Genomic DNA, 22,602 nt, shown 5'->3' with positions numbered 1-22,602 from the left:
TGTGACTTTATTTGGAGATAGGGTCTTTAAGGAGGTAATTAAATGATGTCAAAAGGGTAGAGGCATAGATGGCCGTACTAATCCTATGGAAATCTCTGCTTCCCTGTCTCTGCCATGTGAGGATACTGTAAGAAGGCTGCCATCTACAAGCCAGGGAGAGAGCCCTCCCCAGAAATGGAATCAGCTGGCACCTTGATCTTGGTCTTCCCAGCCTCCAGATATGTGAGAAACCGATTTTTGTTGTTTCAGCCACCCAGACTGTGGTATTTTGTGACAGCAGCCCAAGCAGACCAATGCAATAGATAATTATCACACAAATTGACATTTATTCTTTGGGAATAAAAACTCACCCCGAGGAAGTAGTTGAAGTCTCTGTGGGCACCACATTTCCATTCAGAAGGAGAAGGGTACTAATACTATTCATATTTTTACCTATCTGCTAGGTATGATGCTAATCATTTTATATGCACTAGAGATAGGAAGCTGTGGGTCAGAGGGGTTGTGGAACTTGCCCAAGCTCACAGAGCCAATAAGTGGAAGGTTCTGACCTGCTAGGTTTGCTGGGCTCAGAAGCCAGGCTGTCCCTGTTTGCCTTGCCTCTCGTACCATCTGAGCCTGCATCCAACTGACCTCTTCTCACCTTCCTTGTCTAAGCTCCTGCTTTTACTGTAGCGACTAATATCACCTAATAAACTCGTGAAGGTTCTTTTGAAGGTTCACTAAGATCCATTGTTTATGTGATCCTGATTTTGCAAGAGTAAAGAAAAACCAAATGAAAATAGGTATTAAGTGAAGCTTATGTTGCATTAAAAAATATTGTCATCAAATGGTAATAGTGGTTGTTTCTGAACAGTAGGATAATAACTGATTTTACTTTTTTTTTTAACCTTTTTTGACACTTTTATTTTACACTCTTAACTTTTGTAATTATAAAAAGATTCTTCATAATGAAAAGCAAGATGCACTGTCCCCATCCCATGTCATTTGTGTGCCATGCCACAGCACAGGAAGGTTGATGGCTCCTCGTCTGAAAGCCTGAGCACCAAGGTCAGGGTGCCAGAACCCACAGAAGAAAATGGCAGGAGCTGGCCCCAGAAAGTCCCATGATGGAGGAGTTGGGGCGGGGAGGAGATGATGACACTGATTCAGTTCCAAACCTGACTGGGAAAACAAGAAAATTATGACCATCTGGAGCCTCAGTGACGGAGGTCAGGTGCGAGGTGATCTTTCTTTTTTTTTTTTTTTTTGAGACGGAGTCTCACTGTGTGGCCCAGGCTGGAGTGCAGTAGCGCGATCTCGGCTCACTGCAAGCTCCACCTCCCGGGTTCACGCCATTCTCCCGCCTCAGCCTCCGAGTAGCTCGGACTACAGGTGCCCGCCACCACGCCCGGCTAGTTTTTTGTATTTTTAGTAGAGACGGGGTTTCACCATGTTAGCCAGGATGGTCTCTATCTCCTGACCTCGTGATCCACCCGCCTCGGCCTCCCAAAGTGCTGGGATTACAGGCTTGAGCCACCGCGCCCGGCCGCAAGGTGATCTTTGACCAGGGCCTCTATGGCTGTGACTCCAACTCAGACACCACCTCCTTGGGTGCCCCCGTCTTTTCTCTGTGCTGAGACATGGGAGAAAGAACCACACCTCCTTATGACCTTCAGATGACCCAGTGACTTAAGTGGAATGGCCACTGTCAAAGTGACAATTCCAAATAACAGTGTTCCATAGAAGCCAGCCCGTATCTGTGCATTTTCAAATGCACAGATCAAATTTATCTGTCTTTATCAAATAGTAAAGGCGTGAAAGGCAAATTCCCTGTTTGTGCTGCAGAGAGTGTGTGGCCAAGATGGGTGAAATTCTCCATGATTTTCTTGGCAACGATCAGCTGTTTTTCCCCTCTTAGATATTCTGAAGTGCCATTTTTGGCAAAGGTGCATGAGAGAAATATTATATGTTGAGGAAAAGGAAACAGGAGTGTTCCTACTGCCCCCAGTTTCATAATGAAAAGCTGTGAACAGTCGGGGGCTAGGGTTTCTTTAGAGAAACCTGGGTGAATGAAAGCTTCTTTGAAGTGCTAGAATATTCTGGACAGGATCTTGCTAATTAGGAAGTAAAAGGCCTATTGTGTGTTTTCCAGGGAAATTTTGGAGGCAAGCTGTGACCTGAAAAGAGTAGTGCTTCTAGAAGTAATCACAGCTTTACCAAGTTAAGGCGCTCTCCTGAGTTATTTGTTGATGCTGGAGGAGCGTTGTGAGGGAATTACATATTTTGTGAATAGTAGTATATTCTCCACAAATTTATCTACTTTTTTTTTGAAATGGAGTTCTCACTTCGTCACCCAGGCTAAAGTGCAGTGGCACGATCTTGGCTCACTGTAACCTCCACCTCCCGGGTTCAAGCGATTCTCCTGCCTCAGCCTCCTGAGTAGTTGGGACTACAGGTGTGTGCCATCATGCACAGCTAATTTTGTATTTTTAGTAGAGATGGTGTTTCACCATGTTGGCCAGGCTGGTCTTAAACTCCTGGTCTTGTGATCTGCCCACCTCAGGCCTCTCAAAGTGCTGGGAATACCGGCGTGAGCCACTGTGCTCAGCTATATTTGTCTATTTTTGACATTAGTTTTTTGTGATTCTTAGAAGGCAGGGACCCTGTTCTGTCTATTTGTTCCTTCAAGAAATAATTACTGCACATTCATGATGTGAACCACTCTGTGCTACACACTGAGAATACACACACACATATGTGCACCAACACACTGCCTCAGATATATGTATGGCTATATTAAACATATATTCAGTATGTATATTATAGATATGTATATAGCAGTGAGCTGAGTGGTAGCCACCCAAAAGATATATCCATGTTCTAGTCCCCAGAACCTCTGAATGTGACCTTAATTGGAAAAAGATTCTTTGCTTATGTAAGTAAATTAGGGATCTTGAGGTGAAATCATCCTTGATTAAATTCAGTGCAATGGTCCTTATAGGAGGCACGCAGACAAAACAGACATAGAATAGAAGACAGTGTGATCACAGAGGCAGAGATTGGGGTGATGCAGCCACAAGGCAAGGGATACTTGACTTGTGAGCTACCAGAAGCTGGAAGGGCCAAGGAATGGGTTCTCCCCTAGAGCCTCCAGAGGGGATGTGGCCCTGCAAACACTGATTTTGGACTTCTAGTCTCCAGAAGAGTGAGGAAATAATTTTTTGTTGTTTTAAACCAGTCAGTTTGCAGGACACTAATTGGTTGCAGCAGCCACAGGAGACGAATGCACACAAATACACAGACACATACACTCATGCATACCTATGTTATATATATGAGGGCACAAAGCAGACAAAAAGGTGCCTGCTCTCATTGGACAATGAGACATCACAGTTCACAGGCATCAAACACGTAATTGAAATAAAGAGCAGTGAGGGTTATGACAGAGGAAGAACAGGGAACTTGTGGGAACATATGAGAGAGCCTTGCTCTTAGGTCAGGCAAGGTTTCCCCAAGGAGAGGTCATTTAAACTGAAACTAGAAGGTCAGTAAGAGAAGCTGCCACTTATTGAGCACGTGCTTCACACCACATGATGTGTTCAGTGCTTTGCATAAGTTATCTCATTTAAATCTTTTAAGGTAGACACAACTATTTTATCCATGTTACAGAGAGGGAAATGAAGACTTGGAGACTTGGAGAATGAATTATTCAAAATTGCACACCTAGCAAGGGTTAGGGCTGGGATCCAATCCCAGGTGCTCTGACTCTGGAGCCTTGACTTTTCATCATTTTTCCCCACTTCCCTTTAGTCTATGAGAAGATGAAGAATATGATTGAGCCTGGCTTTCTAAGCAAAAGTAGTGAGCAGGGGCCTTGGCACATGTGATATGTACAATAACTACTTTTTACATGAATGACTCCCTCAAAGTTCACCTCTTATTTTGGAAGAGGAGAGCTTTTAGCAAAACAACTGATCTCTTTCACAAATGATGTCTTCATCTGTCCCTCCAGAAGCCAATACTAAGATAAGGACATTAATGGAGGTGATCCCAGGAAACACTGGTAGGAGAGTGGGAAAGTGAGGCAGGGAGGAAAGGCAGCCAAGATAAGGGTTCATCATCAAGCAAGTTACTACTGGGAATCTAAAGCTTAGTCATGCTGTGGATCTCTGGGAGCCAGAGTAGAGCACACCTGGGGTAGAGAGTACCAATACCCATTCATTTTTTGTTGAGGACTATTCATGGGGAGCATAATTCCCTTGTACTTTTGGCCTGTGAAGTAGCAGCAAAGACCTTCTGTCAGAGAAGCACAGGTGCACTCCTCTGGGAGGTTGTAATTTAGGCCAGGGACCCTGAGATAAGGAGGAAATGGGGCCATGGGAGAGTACTAAGAACATCAGCTAAGGTGGTTGGAAGGATTCACTCTCTAGCTTCCTGGTTCTAAGGTTGTACATGGAGAAAGAGGTTGGGGATTATTTCCCAGAGATGCCAAACATCTAACCTAGGCATATTGTCTCTGGGGAGCCTGAGTCTCCCAGATCAAACCCAAATTTAGTCAAAAGCCCTGCAACAATGAGCAGCTAGATCAATTCTATGTTTTCTTCTTTCTTCTCTCCTATATTATTGAGTTATGTTTATTGTGGCTTGAACATTGCCTCCATTTCGGGTGAAATATTACAGAGAAATAGGCAACCATGTTAGGGGTTCATATGGTTTGGCTGTGTCCCCACCCAAATCTCATCTTGAATTCCCACGTGTTGTGGGAGGGACCCGGTAGGAGGTAACTGAATCATGGGGGCAGGTCTTTCCTGTGTTGTTCTAGTGATAGTGAATAAGTCTCATGAGATATGATGGTTATTATCAGGGGAAGTTTTCCTGTACAAGCTCTCTTTGCCTGCTGCCATCCATGTAAGATGTGACTTGTTCCTCCTTGCATTCCACCATGATCGTAAGGCTTCCCCACTCATGTGGAACTGTAAGTCCAATTAAACCTCTTTCTTTTCTAAATTGCCCAGTCTTGAGTATGCCTTTATCAGCAGCACAAAAAAAAAGGGTGGGGGTGGATGGGCCATAAGGTACAGAAACATAGATAAGGGGAGGAACCCTACACATGGAAGTCACCTTAGACTCCCAAATCGTGTGATACAAGTTTAGCATTGGAAAAAAAAAAATCTTTCCTTGTTTCTTTTCTTTGGAGGGTGGGGGCTGAAGGGGAGCTGAAGCCAAGCATCTTCCTGCATATCTCAAGTTCAGTGACAAAAGAGCTTTTGGACCCTGCATGCCTTTTAAAAGCAGTTACCTTGGGCTTTATAAAATTGAATGTGAATGTGGGTCCTCTTTGTATAGAGAATTGTTACCAAATCATCCCAGAGGAGAACAAGCACATGATGAGATTTTAAACAGAGGAAAATGAATCTCTCCACTCTCTCACACTGGTGGCAGAGGTCTCTTTCTCAAAGGAAATAAGGCCCCAGAGAAATTAACTGTTTGGGGAAGGAAGGAGAGAAATATTTTCTTTACCAATCCAAGAACCCTCAATATCCATAGAATGGGGGTCATTTTCAGAGGCTTCTAAGGAATTTCCAGATAGGGAGGTATAACAACATCTCTGTAATCACCCTAAGGATAAAATGAAATAAACCCAAATCTTTGGCAGAAGTAATTGCAGTGAGCAGCTTCAGAGTTGGTTCTCAAACTGGGGACCAGGGATACCTGGGAGGTGTTGAGGTTGAAGCTGTCAGAATGTCAATGTATTGCCTAATGGGAGTAGCAGCTCTGACACAAACCATCCTGGCCAGCAGTGGGGGCATAGGGAAAAAAGGCTATGGGGAAACAGGATGACAGGTGCTCACTGGAAGAACTGGGGAATAAAAAAAACTGGAGATGTACTGCTCTCACCTGGTGAGCAAACAAGGTGTCTAGCACTATAAAGTCTATGCTTTATAACTATGTTTTAAAATAGTTATAAATTTCTATGACGTTAATAGAAAATTTGAGGTATGGTAACACCAGCACAACAGGAGATGACTACTATTAAAAACAGAGTGTGTTACTCAGAGATCCCAAGAGAAGGGGTATGCCATGTCATGGGGGGTGCACAGGTCAGTGATGGGGTCAGTCAGGAGGCAGAGGTGGGAGAGCACTGGGGGCAGAGGCCTTCACTGTGTTTTTGTGAAAAGGAACAGGCAAGGCAGGGTAAACAGGCTGAGGACTGGCTGATTGAAACAATTTCAGCAGACTCTGGGGCATAGGGACTGTCCCTAGTTGTCTGGTACCTGGCCCTGGGGTGATTAGGGGAGGTGGATGATAGCCTGGACTACCAGATGCTTATAAAGAACATGGCTAGCCCTCTGGAGTGGTTGGTTTGTATTTAAAAGTGCTCTGTGCTGAGTCACTTACTATCTCTAGGAATTGGCTAACCCTGGGAGGGGTGGTCTCTTTAGGGTGAGCAAAGCCCCAGATGTCAAAGCATCAGAATGCAGAAAACAAAAGACATTGTTAATACAGCAAAACAGCTGAAAGTGGTCAGCACTATTTCTTTTTCCTTTTTCTTTTTGATCCTTTGGTAAAAGGTTAAAATACTTTCTATTTTCAGTCATGGCTTCTGTTGGCCACATAGACTAGCCCTAGTGTATCTGCTCATGATGGGAAGTGGTGATATTTGCCCCGAGCTTCACTGGGAACAGAATTTGAAACCTTTCTCAGCAGAAGGCCTCATATGCATAAGTACAAAATCTTATTCATCAGTAATAAGCTGCAATGGAGACTTTTAATCATGTTTGTAAGGGCTGCCATTTCAAAGCAACCCAGTAGAACCAAAGCCTTCATTATTTGAGAGATGTTTCTATGGGAAGTCTGTTGATATCACACTTTGAAAGTGAATTAATGATGAGCTTGAGTAAATTGAATATTCAAAAAGAAGTCAAGGAAGTCCCCCATTGGAAATATGGCATACAGTGTGGTATTAAATGGGGTTGCTGTCTCATCCCCACATGCTGCAGCTCTGAACTGTGGTTCCCCTCTCTCTCTCGAGTTGCTCTGCCAAGAAGAGAGCAGTTAAAGAATTACCCATAACACTGTATTTCACTATATGGCATTGTTATTTCTTCGATCTGCATATTAATGTTCTAGAATCAGATGGCAGTGCAACTCCATACATGACACTAGGGAGTATAGGAAGAAGGAGTGGGTGGTTTACTACAGGATACAGATTCCTGTGTTTGATCTAAAAAATAAAAAGGCAGTAAATACAAAATGTTTTTAAACACGAGGAGCTTTAAACTTCAATGGGCTTTGGTTCTTGGGCTTGTTAGAACAGTTTGGTCTTTGAATCACTGAGTGAGCGCTCAGGGAGAGCCGAATGCTTGGAAGCAGAAGCACATGCATTTCAAAGCCAGTGCTGGCTCTGAGCACTGAGGGTATCCTGGTGCAGTGCAACCTCCAGAAAATGGAGCCAGCAGTTCACTTGCGTCCAAAAGTCTGATGCTCACACTGGAAAAGTTCTCTCGGGCCGTCTCCTGCTAAGCAGCCCTCTTCAACTCTGGGTCCTTGGACTCTGCTAATCCTACCCATTTTAGCCTCTGTCTGAGGGCTGCTGATAGGGAGACTCTACCTTCTCCCTCTTAAACACTGCTGCCTGAGCAGATTTCATGGGGACAGCTGGAGCTGACTCCTTCCAGATGGCTTTTTGCCACCACTGCTACTCTTGTCATGGGCTCCCACTCCTTCTTGTCAACACTACTCCTCTAAGTGCAGAGTGAACCCTGGTGTGATATGGTAAGAGGGAGAACTTCCATAATTTGCAGGAGAAAACATTCTCACTCTTGTTCAAAAGCAGACATTGTGGGGTGAGGAGAGGGAGAACAGTAAGAAGGGCTGGTCCACTCTGCTCAGGAGTTTTCAGCAGCACAAAGCCACCCAACTACCCACGGCCCATCTACATAAACCCTCATTATTTGTGGGTCTTCACAGTGTCATTCTTTAACAACACAGAAAATGGGCAGAAGAGAACATGGAATTGCTAAAGTTTTCATTTTGTCATATGAAAATTAAAAAAAAATTGTCTACTCTTTGCATCATTTCACATAAAAATGGGCATTGTAATACCAAAAACATTAATTAATTGTCTTACATTTTCTCATTTACTCACTGTCTGGTGAAAATGTTGGCACAACAAATGTTGGCACAACAAATGTTGACAATGTTGCTAGGCTAGACAGAAATAACGATGACGTCTCTTTATTGAGTGCTTACTGGGTACTAGGCGCTGTCTAAGCACTTACACATGTTATCTCATTTTTCCCTTTTAAAGGTCTTTAATGGCTCCCTTTGGTCTCTTTCAGTGATGGCAAATTCTCATTTCCGTCAACTTGGATCCTTTGATAGTGCCCTGCCTGTGGCACTGTGTTAGTAAGGATCATGAGGATGAACAGAGGCTTGGCTGGAAAGAGCTGGAAAGATTGATTAACAATGCCTGACAGGAGGTTGGGGAGAGAGGGGACAAGGTGCAGGGAGGGAAGGGGACGCAGGGGAGAGTAGGAAGTGTGGATATTTGCCACCCCACAGTCCTCTAAAAAAAAGTTTAAGATTGCTGAGGCTTGGTGGCTCATGCCTGTAATTCCAGCACTTTGGGAAGCTGAGTCGGGCTGATCACGAGGTCAGGAGATCGAGACCATCCTGGCCAACATGGTGGAACTCCGTCTCTACTAAAAATACAAAAAATTAGCCGGGTGTGGTGGCACGTGCCTATAGTCCTAGCTACTCAGGAGGCTGAGGCAGGAGAATTGCTTGAATTCGGGAGGCGGAATTTGTGGTGAGTAGTGATTGTGCCACTGCACTCCAGCCTGGGTGACAGAGCGAGACTCCATCACAAAAAAAAAAAAAAAAAAAAAAAAAGTGTTCAAGATCCTTAGTAGGTAAATCAGGCCCTTTATTATCTGGCTTTTCTTGCCCTTCCAGATTTGCCTCCAGCCCCTGTCTTTAAATATGGTGCCAGCACTTCTCTAACTGTAAGGTGCCTAGAAATCTTCAGGGGATCTTCTTAATATGCACATTCTTATTCATAGGTCTGAGATGGGGTCCGAGATTCTGTATTTCTATCAAGCTCCCAGATGCTGTTGGTCCAAGGACCACACTTTCAGTAGCCAGGCTCTATGCCACGTCAAAGCCCTTACCATTCATTCCCTGAACCTGCTGTGTGCTTTCACCCATCTGTTAACAAGGGTTAGTTACCATTGATAATTTACTAGGTGCCAGGTCCTGTGCTAAACGTTTTACATAACTCATCTTATTTGCTCCTGACAACACATCTCTTAGATAGGTAATTTTATTACCATTTCATTTCACAAATGAAAAAAAAAAAAAAAAACAGATTCAGAGGTTAAGTAACTTTTTCAAGATTAGACAGCCAACAGGGGACTAGAACCCAGGCCTGCTGAACCACAAAGCACACACTCTAGCTTCTTGCTATTCAGCCTGTGGATTGGCAGCATTGATATCACCTGGGAAGTTGTTGGAAATGCCGAGTGTCAGGCCCTACCCAGACTCACTGAATGAGGATTTGCATTTTATCATGAGCCCACATTATTCATGTGCACATCAAAATCTAAGAAGTGCCATTGTAAACATCCATGACTCATGTTTTCTCATTCCATTCTTTCAAAATAAGAAGTCTAGAATCACAATTCACAAAATCAGACTATTTTGATAAGGATTTAAAAATATGTATACTCTGAAGTTTTGACACTGCATATTTAACCAAAGGGCTCTTTTACTGAGTAGTTTGAGAAAATTTTGGCTTTTCAGAAATTATCAATACAAAATAAAACTGACAATGGCCACAATCTACAAGTGGTAAAACTTGTTATAAACGAAAATCATCTAAAAGACCATATCAAGTTGGTCATATTGGATACTGCAAAAATTGGCTTAGGAAAAAAATAGACTTGAAATAACCAACATGAAATAAAACTGTCCACAACTAAAATTTTACATGGCAAGATACAGATGAATAAACAAAAAAACTGATAGAAGAATCAAGTCTTCTTAACCAAAACTAAATAAGTAAAATTGGAGCAAAAACATTGAACTTGTTAGAAATAGTGGCCTCCAGAGGAAAACTCACATAGGAAGAGATTATTATGCTAAAATTATTTCTAGACAATAACAAAGCCCTGATTCATGATTCAATATTAAATTCCATGAGTGCCGGAATCTGTATCTGTCTTATTTATTCCTATATCCCAGTATCTAGAACAGTGCCCAGCACAAAAAAGTAGCTCAGTTGAAAATGTATGGTTTGGCTCTGTGTCCCCACCCAAATCTCACCTTGAATTATAATCTCCATAATCCCTAAGTGCCCAAGGATGGGACGAGGTGGTGGTAATTGAGTCACGGGGGCGGTTTCCCTCATACTATTCTCATGATAATGAGTGAGTCTCATGAGATCTGATGGTTTTATAAGTATCTGGCATTTCCTCTGCTGGCTCTCATTCTCTCTCCTGATGCCCTGTGAAGAGGTGCCTTCCGCCATGATTGTAAGTTTCCTGAGGCCTCCCCAGTCATGCAGAACTGTGAGTCAATTAAACCCTTTTTCTTTAAAAATAATAAAAAAAGTGTTGCACAAAATCTTAAATCGTACAAGGAAAATAATCTGATAAAACTTCAGAACAAAAATGAAAATGGAAAAACTATTTTAAAAAGTTTAAATGTGTGGTATATAATTTCAAAAAAGTAAAATGATTTAATAGCATTTGATTCAGAAAATACATTTCATCCAAGAAAGATTTTATGAGAAAATGATTTGTCAGTGTTGGCAAAATTTGGATGAAAAATACATAAACATGAGTCAAAATGGGCTAGAAGGGTGGGATCAGACTACCACCTGGTCAAACGGTGGAGTCAAAGTTACGGAGCAAAGTAGCTGCATGAAAACCATCTGTATTCCTTCCTTCTGGCAGCAAATCTTAATTATTCTTCCATGCCTAACTGAAATTTAACATCTTGCATTGAGCCTTTTCTAATCCAAAGCAGAACATTTTGACCCCAATGTTTGCACTCGTTATATTTTTACCCAAGGATGTGTTGACTTTACCATAGCAACTTTCAGAATTCACAAAAGTCGAGAGAAGATTTTGAGGGTGATAGGGTACTTTCATAAAAGAACAACCTTCCAGGATCTGAGAGGAATCACGATTTTGTGATAGTTTAATAAAATAAAAACTGTTATTCAATTCATACTATATATTACTAAAGATTCAGTGTTGTATGATTAACTGCCTAAAAAGTCACTTCTTGTTTGTAAGATTAAAAACTACAAAAATTCACCAAAAATGAATAACTTAGGTAAGAAATACTCAAAATAAAATAAAATAGTTCATAGTTAAACTATACATGGTAACACTGGTTTTGACTAAAATTGATGGAAGAATAAAAACAAACATCTTTTAAAATGTTAATCTGAATAATTGACCTCAGGAAATTGAACTTGATGGAAATAAATAATCACAGAATAAAATCTGTAGTAGACAATGGCTTTAATTTGCAATGCTTAATACAGAGAAAAACATCTTTATTGATAATTCAAAAATTGATCATGCAATTTAAGCTCAAAGAATTGACTTTGATGAAGACAATATTGGTAACATAAATAATAAGAAAAAGTTTAGAATTTAAAAAATTGCCTTGTATAGAAATTGATCCGAAAACTCAATAAAAATTCATCAGTGTTGTTTCATTTATTCAACAAATAGTTATTGAGCATCAGTTATGCACAAGGCTGTAGCGATTAAACAGTGAATAAGATAAGGGCTTTATATTCTCAAAGGAGAATGTAAATTCCTACTTAAAATGTTGGTATTCTTTTACATGAAATTAAAATATCCGTTGCATGAAAATGATGTGTTGTCCTTCACTGTTAATTCTTTTAGGAAGAAATTTAGAACTATGTATTAAAAGACTGAAAAGGTCCATAAATTTTGATTCAGTACTTATGTTTTTAAATATGTTCCACAAATACATTAACTAAATGTAAAAGAGTTATATCCTAAAATGTTGATTGGGCATGGTGGCAGGTGCCTGTAATCCCAGCCACTTGGGAGGCTGAGGCAGGAGAATTACTTGAACCCAGGAAGCGGAGATTGCAGTGAGTCGATATCACGCCACTGCACTCGCCTGGGCGACACAGTGAGCCTCCATAAAAAAAAAAAAAAAAAAAATAGTTGCTTATAAGAGAGAGAAATTAGCACATACCCTAAATATGGAGTATTTGGAGGAATATTAAGGAAACTATGCCACATTGCCTTGATGGTTGATGGTTATTTTCCAGAGCAGCAGCTCCACATTTATATCTGATCATTTATGTTTGTGTGGAAATGAAAATAATATCCTCAGGCTCCTTAACAATTTTGCAAGCTGGCCTGTTGTGGGTGACTGTGTGATGTCGCGGAGTGACAAAGCCTTGGAAACGCAAAGTCTGCTGCTGTTTCACCTCCAGGATACCAAACACCCAGGGCTTGAGAGGGCTGAAGTGGAGGCCGTGTCACAGGATCAGAATGTGATCTCCGTGACTGCTTAGCCCGCTGAGACCCAGAGGCTCAGAGGCTGGAGGATGGAGGGATGTGACAAAGAAATGTGGAACATGCTCCATAACCTCAATTAAAAACCCAGCATTCCTTCTTTCTTGTATTCATTTATTCATTCACTCAACAAAGATTTATGGAGTGGCTGATGTGCCCCAGACATTGCTTTCGATGCTGGAGATTCGGTTGTAAGCAAGAGAGATGAAAATTCCTGCCCTTGTGGAGCCTGCATTCTGGTAGAGGCAGACAGTAATGAAACTAAATAAATAACTAAATTATACAGAATGTTAGATGTTGAGAAGGAGGATGGAAAAAAATGCAGCAGAGAGAGGGAGCACGGGGGAATGGGTCTGTAATTCTAGACTGGGCAGTCAGAGAAGGACCCGGTGAAGAGATGATGTTGATCTTTGAGGAGATGTGAGGGAGGAAAGAGAGCCAGCCATGCAGGCTCCTGGGAGAGGGTGCACCTGGCATGGGGAAGAACTCCCTCTGATGTTTTCTAGCCTTGGACTTCATCTCTGCCTTGGTCTGTCTATGGTGGTAATAACCTGACCTGAAAAGCTGACTCTAGGTTAATGGATTATTGGAAATTTGCAGAAGGGACCCCAAGGGAACAGAAGTATCTTAACACTTGTTAGAAATCATTTTTAAGTCTGTGGCTTTCCAACCTGTCCAGGAGCTTCTGAGGCCTCACAGACCGTCTCTCTGCCATTAGAGTTTATACTAATGTTTCCAAACTGTAGTCTTCAGGGGCTTATCCTGGGAGACAGTTGCTCAGCAAAAAAAAGTCTTGTTCGTAAATAAACTGGGGAAATACAGTGTGCTGTCTTCCCAGTGTGAAGATTACCTTTGAGAATCCCTGCAATAAAGAAGCCTGTTGAATTTTCTTTAACCCTGAGTGTCCCTAACTTATTCTCATGCCATGGCTATTACAATCCTATGTAACAGATGTTCATCAGGAGACACTGACTCATACAGTAGTGTTCCATGCTGGTTATAGACTGTCCGGTTCATTGTCCCTTCACTCGTCCTTGATGTCAGTTTTGTTGTATTGTCAGGCAGGGCTCGGGGATAAAATTCTCTGGTATAACCACTGGGTCCTGGACACAGAGGACAAATACACAAAATCTTTATGGACCAAATGTAGATGGTTGCAAATGTGGTCCTACAGAAAAGGTCACTCAGGGCTTCTTGAAAGTGAGTAGAAAAATATCTGCGTAAGAGAAGGCCTTCTCTCCAGTGTAGACAAATGCAGAGACACAATTTCATTGCATAAGTAAACATGAATTTGGGGCCAGGAGGTGGGGTGGGACTGTGAGGAATTTAGGGGGTAGACCAATTCTGCACGAAAAATATCTCAAAGTATTCTCTTTGCCGTCCATCTGCTGTGCTCACATCCACCTCTCCTTACTGTCTCTGCCCCTTTCTTATTCTGTCTGTGGCTGCCCAGTGAGGGCTGGGCTCTGGTTATTCTTTTCTTCCTCAACTTTTCTGCCATCCTTTAGTCTTGTTGCCTCCTGTTTTCTTCTTTCCTTCTGGCTGGACTTGTGCTTCCCATTCCTTATTTTCTGTTTCCTTTCAAACCTCCTTCTATTCCCTTCCCCCACAAATGGTTTCATGCCCCATGTATGACCCACCCACTCTGCTGCCCACTTCACAGGGTCTGTCTTTTGTTCGTCCTTCCATTTGGCCTTTTTATTCTGGGCCCTTGCCCCAGCGGCAGAGAGACCTTTATTTCTTTGGTGTGTGTTTTTGCATCACCCCTGTGACATCTATGTTTGTAAGGCAACTTCAGCTTGGCTTACATTTTCAATCATGCATAGGATTTACATGATAACAAAATCTCCTGTCTGGGAATGTGAGACAGATTCCTGTAGTCATTGCATTCATCACTCCCAGGGATTTATTCAATCATGCCCTCACTGAGTAATGTTTATGTGTGAGGTACTAAGGACAAGGAGATAGAAGACATAATTCTGCTTGGAAGGAGCTCATGGTCTAGTGAGAGACACAGTGACCAAAGTAGATAATCTCAATAGAATGTGGCAAGTGTTGCGCCAGAGGCCAGGAAGGGATGCTGTTCCAGGAGGGTCTCTGAGCCAGCCTGGGAGGGTCGGGGATGGCTTCTCAGTCTCAATGGTAATTAGGACAGTGCAAATTTGAGCTTTCAACTGAAAACTGAATTTGGAAAACTTTTACTTTTACTCTGAGCTTGAAAGTTTCTCAATACTTAAAGAGTTTTCTGATAGGATCAGTGGCATTATTTTTAAATGGTATTTTAAAATACTGTAAATGAAAAGTGTTAACATTGGGAAGATTTGCATAACTCAGTGTAATATTTTCCAATGTATTATGTTATAAAATCATGTATGGATAAAATAATACACCCAAAATGCAAGATAGGCAACGGATTTAATGTAATGGAGTATAAAATGTTCAATTACCTGATTTCAAATTCTATTCTGCAACTCACCTTTATGAAAACTAATGTGTAGAGTTTTGGAGTTACAGTGAAATACAAATATCCAAAATTATTTGAAAAAATTGGAACATATTCCTCCTTTTCCAACTATGTAACTATGTGAAGCTGGATTTTCTTTCCATACCTCAACCAAAACAACATATTGCAAAGGAAGGAATACAGAAGCAGACAGGAGAATCCTGCTGTCTTTATTGAGTCGGATATTAAAGAAATTTCAAAATATATAAAACAATGCCTCTATTTTCTCATTTTTTTCTGTTTTGGAAAATATAGCTATTTTTCATAAAATGTATTATTTACTTTAACATGTAATTATTACTTTACAGTTAAGTAATTAATATTTAAAATTTTTCTCAGTTTCAGTTTCTAATGTGGAAAATATTGATAGCTATACTCCATATAAACTAAGCTCTTTGGAGTCCTTAGTAAATTTTTGTTTGTTTGTTTTTGAGACGGAGTCTCACTCTCACCCAGGCTGGAGTGCAATGGCATGGTCTCGGCTCACTGCAACCTCTGCCTCCCGGGTTCAAGCGATTCTCCTGCCTCAGCCTCCTGAGTAACTGGGACTACAGAGGCCTGCCACCACACTCAGCTAATTTTTGTATTTTTAGTAGAGGTGGGGTTTCACTATGATGGCCAGGCTGGTCTCGAACTCCTGATTTCGTGATCTGCCCGCCTCGGCCTCCCAAAGTGCTGGGATTACAGGCATGAGCCACTGCTCCCGGCCTAGTATTTTTTAATAATGTAAAGAGGCCCTGGAATCAAAAAATGTGAGAACGACTGGACTAGACAGTCCTCTCTTAGATTCTACGACTTGGTCAAACTGCTGCTCTGATCTTTGTGGGTGCAATGCATGAAGCCAGTGCAGAAGACTCTATTCTGGTTCCTTCTCTAAACTTGGAGAAAATAGGTTTTGATTTTTGCAAATAAAAGTCTTTTTTAGTAAGTATCGATGATCACTTTCATGTACTTACCCTTCCCCACATGAGAACTCTGCTTCTGCCAATTGTCAAATACAGAATTTCTGAACTGCCTTGAGGTTACTCTCCCATCATAATTGACTTTACTTCTCTATCTTTGAGAAAGTCTCGTGTATCCCCATGTTGTTTTCTTACCAACCAAAAGCTGTTCAGGTATTTACTGAGTGCGTCCTCTGTATCTGGCATTTTTCTAGGGAGTGGGGATACAGTGATAATGAGGAAGATGCTCTCCTCACTCTTGTGGAGTTTGTAGTCTAGCAGGAGAATATCATGGACGATGTTTAATCGAACCCTTACTCTATGTCAGGTTCTGAGCATTTTACATGTGGCATCTCCATGTCATTATTACAGTTGTCCTAAGTTAATACAAATATTCCCATTTTCCTTTTTTTTTTTTTTTTGAGAGGGAGTCTAGCTCTGTCGCCCAGGCTGGATCGCAGTGGTGCGATCTCAGCTCACTGCAACCTCTGCCTCCTGGGTTCAAGCAATTCTGCCTCAGCCTCCTGAGTAGCTAGGATTACAGGCACGTGCCACCATGCCTGGCTCTGGATAATTTTTGTATTTTTAGCAGAGATGGGGTTTCTCCAAGTTGGTCAGGCTGGTCTCGAACTCCTGACCTCAGGCAATCCACCCGCCTTGGCCTCCCAAAGTGCTGGGATTATAGGCGTGGGCCACCAGGCCCAACCCTATCCCCATTTTCTATAGAAGGAAACTGAGACCCAGAGAAATTAGGAAGTGTGTCCATACTCACTACAGTGAATACCCTTGGCACCCCTGTCAAGTGCCCATGTGGTCATGATCACCAGTGCTCTGCAACTATTCCCCAGTTCCACGTGCCTTGCTGCCAAGGGTTTATGGTTGGAAAATTCTTCAAAGGCTTGCCTGTGGGCTGCCATGGTCGCCTCACCTGTACCCAAGCATCCAGGAGTTGATTACTGAACTTCCATCCACTAGCTGATGACCAAATGGTGAACAGAAGATCAGCTTCTTTGCCTCTGGATGAATTCTGGGGTGCAATTTATACGTCTGAGCTCCCTGAGAATCAGGTTGGGACTGGCCTTCAACCGAAATCACATGTCTTTACTTCTCCTTCTGTAGTGGGCTTCTTAAACATTTACCACTTTCCCTGGGGAGTTCTTTGTTGATGAATCACTTGAATCTTTGCCTTGGGGTCTGCTTCTTAGAGACTCTGAAGACTGTCATCCACGTAAGTGACAGAAGTCAGGATTTGAACCCAAGGTGGCCTGACTTGAGCACAGGTGCTTTTAGCTAGCACACTGGACTGTGTGCTCTCAGATTACTGGTATGGGCCTGTTAACAGGTTAGTCCATCCAGTTGCAGAGTCTACAAAACTATGCTTCTTATTTTACCACACATTAAAGCATCTCTTTCTACCATGTGTATGGCAGATGCACCTGACAGCAACAACTTAAGCAAACCCAGAGAATGACCGTATGATCTAGGAAGATTTTTTTTTCAGTTTCAAGCTAAGGAATACGGGAGTGGCCAACCTGGAGATTCACTCCTTCTTTATGAGGAATATCTGAAATCTTGGCCCATTCCTTGAAATACAGGTCATGTAGGGAGAGGAAGGCCCTTAGTTTTGGGTTAAATGGAGGTTGCTAGGTGGAGGTTGCTAAGCCAAAATGCTGTATACACTGCATACTTTTTACAAATGATAGTAGGTCTTCTTGCCTAGTCCGCTGTCCCTGGACCACCCGATAGGTAAGTCTTCAATAAAGCCTGTATTCTGTTTGTTGGCTCTAGGTCTTTTCTACAGAAGCCAATAGGGGTCCAGCAGACACCTTGAGAATGTATGTTCTTCACCCCTTTGGAAAAAATCCTTTGCAGAGGGGAAAGTAACACCCCGCTAGGTCTTTATGCTTATTTAAATCCTGTCAAATTAATATAACTGTGTGTTATAGGCACATGCCAGCTTCCCTCCACCTCTCACACCAAATAAAAACAAATGCAATATTGATAAACTTTTCTTTCCCATGGCCCATGGTGGGTATAGATGGAGAAATAGTAGGTTGACAATAACATTCCATGGATTCCTTCCGCTGAATCAGCAGTAGCGGCTAGAATTTCATAAGCTGTCACCACTTCAAGAGAGGAGAAGCAGTAGCCTGGTGTGCGTGTGTTCATCACACCCACACTGTGCCGAGCTCTGACTTCTGGGCAGTGTTGAATGCATAGGCTGTTATTCCCCAAACCCCTCACCACTCCTGGATTTAACCTGAGTCAGGGTGAGTCTAACCACCCGTCAATTGCCTTTATAGAAAACACTTTGGGTCCTGACTATTGGTTGCCCCTTTGTTTTTTTGAGGTCCTTGAGTCTGTCTTGTGCTGAACTTCATGGAAGGCACAGGAAATGTATCCCTAAAGCAGCCTCAGCATCAAAGACGTTTCTGTGAAAACGCCCCTCTCCACTACCACAGAACTGTTTATTTTTTCAATTAACAAAGGATAAGGTGGTCCACTGGGGAATGTTGGCTTGGAGCCCCAGAATTTAAATATGTATGCAAAGTAGGGGGTTAAAAAGACCTTAGATTAATCCAGTTTTTACAACACCTGAGGCTGTGGTGGGGATGGGGGCAGTTAATTTAAGCACTAACTTTTGAAGGAGCAATTCTCTCCCACGTTGGCTGCCTGGTCTCAGGCCACAGGGTCAGGCTTTAAGTATTTCACCTAACTACACTCAGGGGACAAGCACAGGACCCTCGTTGGCATGCCTTGGTATCTATTCACATTCTTCTGTTTTGCTTTGTCTCTCTCCCTGGACAAATGGCACCTTATTATCTAACTTGAGACTTCGCATTCAGCCTTCAAGACCCAATCCATGTTTTGAATTAAGGAAGAATGAACCTCAGCATGAGCCCTGGGGAATCTGGGTTAGGTGATCCAAGCCCCCCTTGGGTTAGACGGAATGCAGTACTTTTCTTCTTTTCCCTGCTAGTGGGTCTATTGAGTTTCAAAAGAGATCAAGCACATATTTAGAAATTCTCTAAATTCTGTAGCTCTGCTATGCAAAATTTTCTGTGGAAGAAATTCTCAAAAAGAAAGGGAAGCGGGGGTCTCATCAGGATCTACTAAGGTTGCTCAAGAGGGTACAGTAAGAGGCCACACGCTGAAAACATTGCTTTTTGTTTCCTTCCTTACCTTATTTCCTCCAGTCTGAAAGTACAGATGTTTGAAACTCTTCCAGGAGTGGAGATGACCAATGACCAGTCTGATCCTGGGAGAGGCTGGACTTCTACTACCTTTGGCAGAGAGCCCCAAAATGATTTTTAAAATTTACTCTCAAATCAATGGAACTGGGAAATATTTACAACACTTGGCCGTTTGTTGACTTGAATATGTGAAGTCTTGCAGAGGAGCTATTTCTTTTCATTGTGGCATCAATATAATTTATAGTGGATGGCATTCTGTCCCTGATTTTGTCTCCTTCTCTCCCTTCCTCCACCCCATTTACATTCACTTGAAAGAAAAGTCTTTTGAAAAGCAGGTGAGTCATGATCTGAGCATCTATGAACAAACAGTGACTCTTCTTAGGACACAGGACACCTCTTTCCTGGGCATTGTGCTTTCATATTTATGTAATAAAACTTAAAAATATGCAGGATGCAAAAGCCTTCTGGCTGAAAGTTGTTTAGAGTTTACACAACCCATATAATATCAACCACCTCTAGAAGAGGATTTCTATCTCAGCTCGTAGAATCCACTAACACGTGGGCCAACCTTGGGCAAAATTGAGAAGCTGGAAAACGGTTTGCTTCCCTCAGCCCCTCCACTTCTCAGCGAGTGTCTTGCTGTCTTCTCCTCTCCCTGCATCTCTTGCTGTGCCCTCAAACCTACCCATCCTGATGTTAGATAAGGCTGGGTTTAGTTTAACATGTTAACGCCCCTCTGCATTTAAATCCTATATTTAATTATAAAAGGAAAGGGTCTGTTCTTTTAAAGGCATTGTGGGGGACCTAAGCGGGAATGTAGGCCACAGAAAAGAAACTTCTCGAGGAACTTTGACCAAGAGAAACACCATCTGAAAGTGCCTAAGCTAACAAAACTGAGTTTAGGACATCTGCGTTTGGCCCATTCTCATTAACCACCACGTCCCTGGAGACTGGTTTTCCTCCTAATATGGTGAAATATGCCAAAAGCAAGTAAATTCTCCTGTGGGATTTAAAGGATTTAACTGAATCACATGGAAAGTTACCAGATTCTCTGAGTGATTTATGTGGTAGAAGCATGGTTCTATTTGGATGAACTTTTTGCTGTCTCACAGAAAAAAGAAAGTAAAATATTCAATATATACTCACCAAGTGGTTCCAAGAGCCTTGCCTTGAAAAAAAGAAAAAAGACATAGCTTTTTTCAAAAGTTAGTTTAGAAGTATTAAAAAGTCATATTTTTATAGTAACAGTTATCACATTGCCAATATTTTTCCATCAGCACTGTAAATAAAGTAACATTTTTCTTGTGAGTACACCATTTAATTGCTCATAAGTAAGAAAAGGGTGTGTAAGTGTGGTCTTAATGTAAGTGTTAACACACTGGTTAGAAATGTGAAGTCCCTTAAAGTTATACAAAAAACCTTAAACACATGAGATAAATTTTAGAAGCTGTTAACCACATGGAGATGCTGGGTTCCAGACACATGCTCTCGCTCCCTCAAAAACCTATAGCATCTCTTCAAAGTTGAAGTTCAGTTCCACTTAGAAAGGCATTATTTCCATTCTCAGCCCTATTTTAAAAGGAAACAGCAGAAGTGTATATTCTAGCGGGTTCTGTTCACATCGCAGTGACCCTAAAAAAGTCCACAGAAAGTACACTTCTCAATCAAATGTTTAGTTACCATTGACTGCGAAGACCCCAGCGAGAGCATGACATTTTTCAATGATTGCAGCAAAATATATTGCTAGGGAATCCAGAAAAAATATACAACTAAAGTCTTGCTTTTCAAAAGCATCTTCAACCAGAGAGGCAAGAATTATTAAAGAATGTTTCATTATAATAAAGAAAAGAATGACCTGTTTTTAAAAAGAATGGAATTATGGGGATCCAAATGGAATTCAAGTAATCCTGGTTGCATCCTGCACTCCAGTATTTTGGATGCATTTGGGAATGCTGTGGGATCACTCTGAATTTGCCTTTTCTCTATATTCTACCCGACAAGTTTATATTCAGCAGTATCCCTCACTGTGAAAATTACCAGTGGTTCAAGGAGGAAATTTGGGGGTTTATATAAAGTAAGTGATGAATCTTCTTGGCTTAGAAATGTGGTTCTTAAAATATTAGGCTTATAGATCATTTTGAGAAACTTATTAAAGTCAAGTAAAAGAAAACATACATACACATACACATTGCATTTTGCATTCAGTTCCAGGTCTAGAATAATAATAAGCTTCAGGTCTAGAATGTCATTATAGGAAGATTTCCATTTAGGTCTGCTTTAAAAATATCCATAATAGGTCAGAGGAAAGAAATAGGATTCTTACCTTGGGCAACAATATAATTCCTTTTACTAGTGACCAATTAATCCAACTCTTCAGAGTAACATTTAATCTTTCTTTTAAGTGGTTTCTAAAAAGGAACAACAGAAATGGCACTACTAAGAACTTTACAGAACTGGAAGTAGTATCAAAGTGGCTCAAAACCAAATAAATATAATGTAATATACACCAAATTCAAGTTTTAAAGCTATTCAAGCCAGGGAAGCAAAGGAGGAAATGCTGATTATTTGGGGGAGAAACGGTAGAAGGGAGGGGGTAGAAAGGGAAGACCAGATGTTCAGTTTTCAACATCAATGTTTCTGAAGCCAAGAATATATTGCTGACCCAGGCATGATAAAATGTGCAGGGATTTCCAGCAATCCACAGTCAGCTGACCTGCTAAGGAGAAAAACAACAATTTTAAAATAATAAAGTTAGGCTGTAAATATAATTTTCTTATCTGGGGTTCTGGTTATTTATACCTCAAAGTGAATAGCTGCATAAAGATCTTATTGTTTCTCACTGGAACAAGCTTGAAGCCCAGGGAATGCCTTGACTTCATGAGATTATGAAAAAAAAAATGTTGTATTTTTATGTGACAGGTTGACATGGATTTTATTCAATAGACAACCTGACATTTATCAAGATGCTTTCAATTACACCAAAAGAAATAGAAGTCTTCATCTTATTGCTGTTTATGTGGCAGCATTGTTCTTCTACATTGAGTTGATGGAAATGAATTGTTTTGCTTTTCATTTTAGCCATTTTACAAGTTTGCTATCGTTGTTGCTGTTTTTAGAATAAAATGATTTTGCCAGTAACATTGAGTGGCTATACCTCTTCTTAATAATGGGAAATTTTATAAATTTGGCTGCTTAATAACATGATTTAGAAGTTTGCACTCTGCTCACTTTTAATTTGACCTTACAATTACCAAGATGAATAAAAATGACTTTTATAAGGACATGAATCCAACTGAAACTTCACAAGATTGGAATCATTTAATTTTTGAAAGTTGTGTTCCATCCAAAAGCCTTCTGTGGTTTGTGTACCCCAAGAATAATTTTCTATCCAAGTCATATTTGAATAAAGT

At 41.3% G+C, this 22,602-nt stretch overlaps 1 protein-coding gene across 1 annotated transcript in view; it reads left to right on the top strand.

Annotated features, from left to right (window-relative positions):
* Positions 1–22,329, top strand: part of BBS9 (Bardet-Biedl syndrome 9) — a 783,674-nt gene extending 761,345 nt beyond the window's left edge. The window contains exons 23-24 of the mRNA XM_025379701.1: positions 4,844–4,954; positions 22,112–22,329. Coding sequence (XP_025235486.1) covers positions 4,844–4,954; positions 22,112–22,116 — 116 coding nt within the window. The 3' untranslated portion in view covers positions 22,117–22,329. The remainder of the gene's footprint in view (positions 1–4,843; positions 4,955–22,111) is intronic.
* The last annotated feature ends 273 nt before the right edge of the window (positions 22,330–22,602 follow it).

The sequence above is a fragment of the Theropithecus gelada genome, chromosome 3, assembly GCF_003255815.1.
Source record: "Theropithecus gelada isolate Dixy chromosome 3, Tgel_1.0, whole genome shotgun sequence".
Lineage (NCBI taxonomy): Eukaryota > Metazoa > Chordata > Mammalia > Primates > Cercopithecidae > Theropithecus > Theropithecus gelada.
Note: the sequence above shows the minus strand (reverse complement) of the source record. Positions and strands in the feature narration are given on the sequence as shown.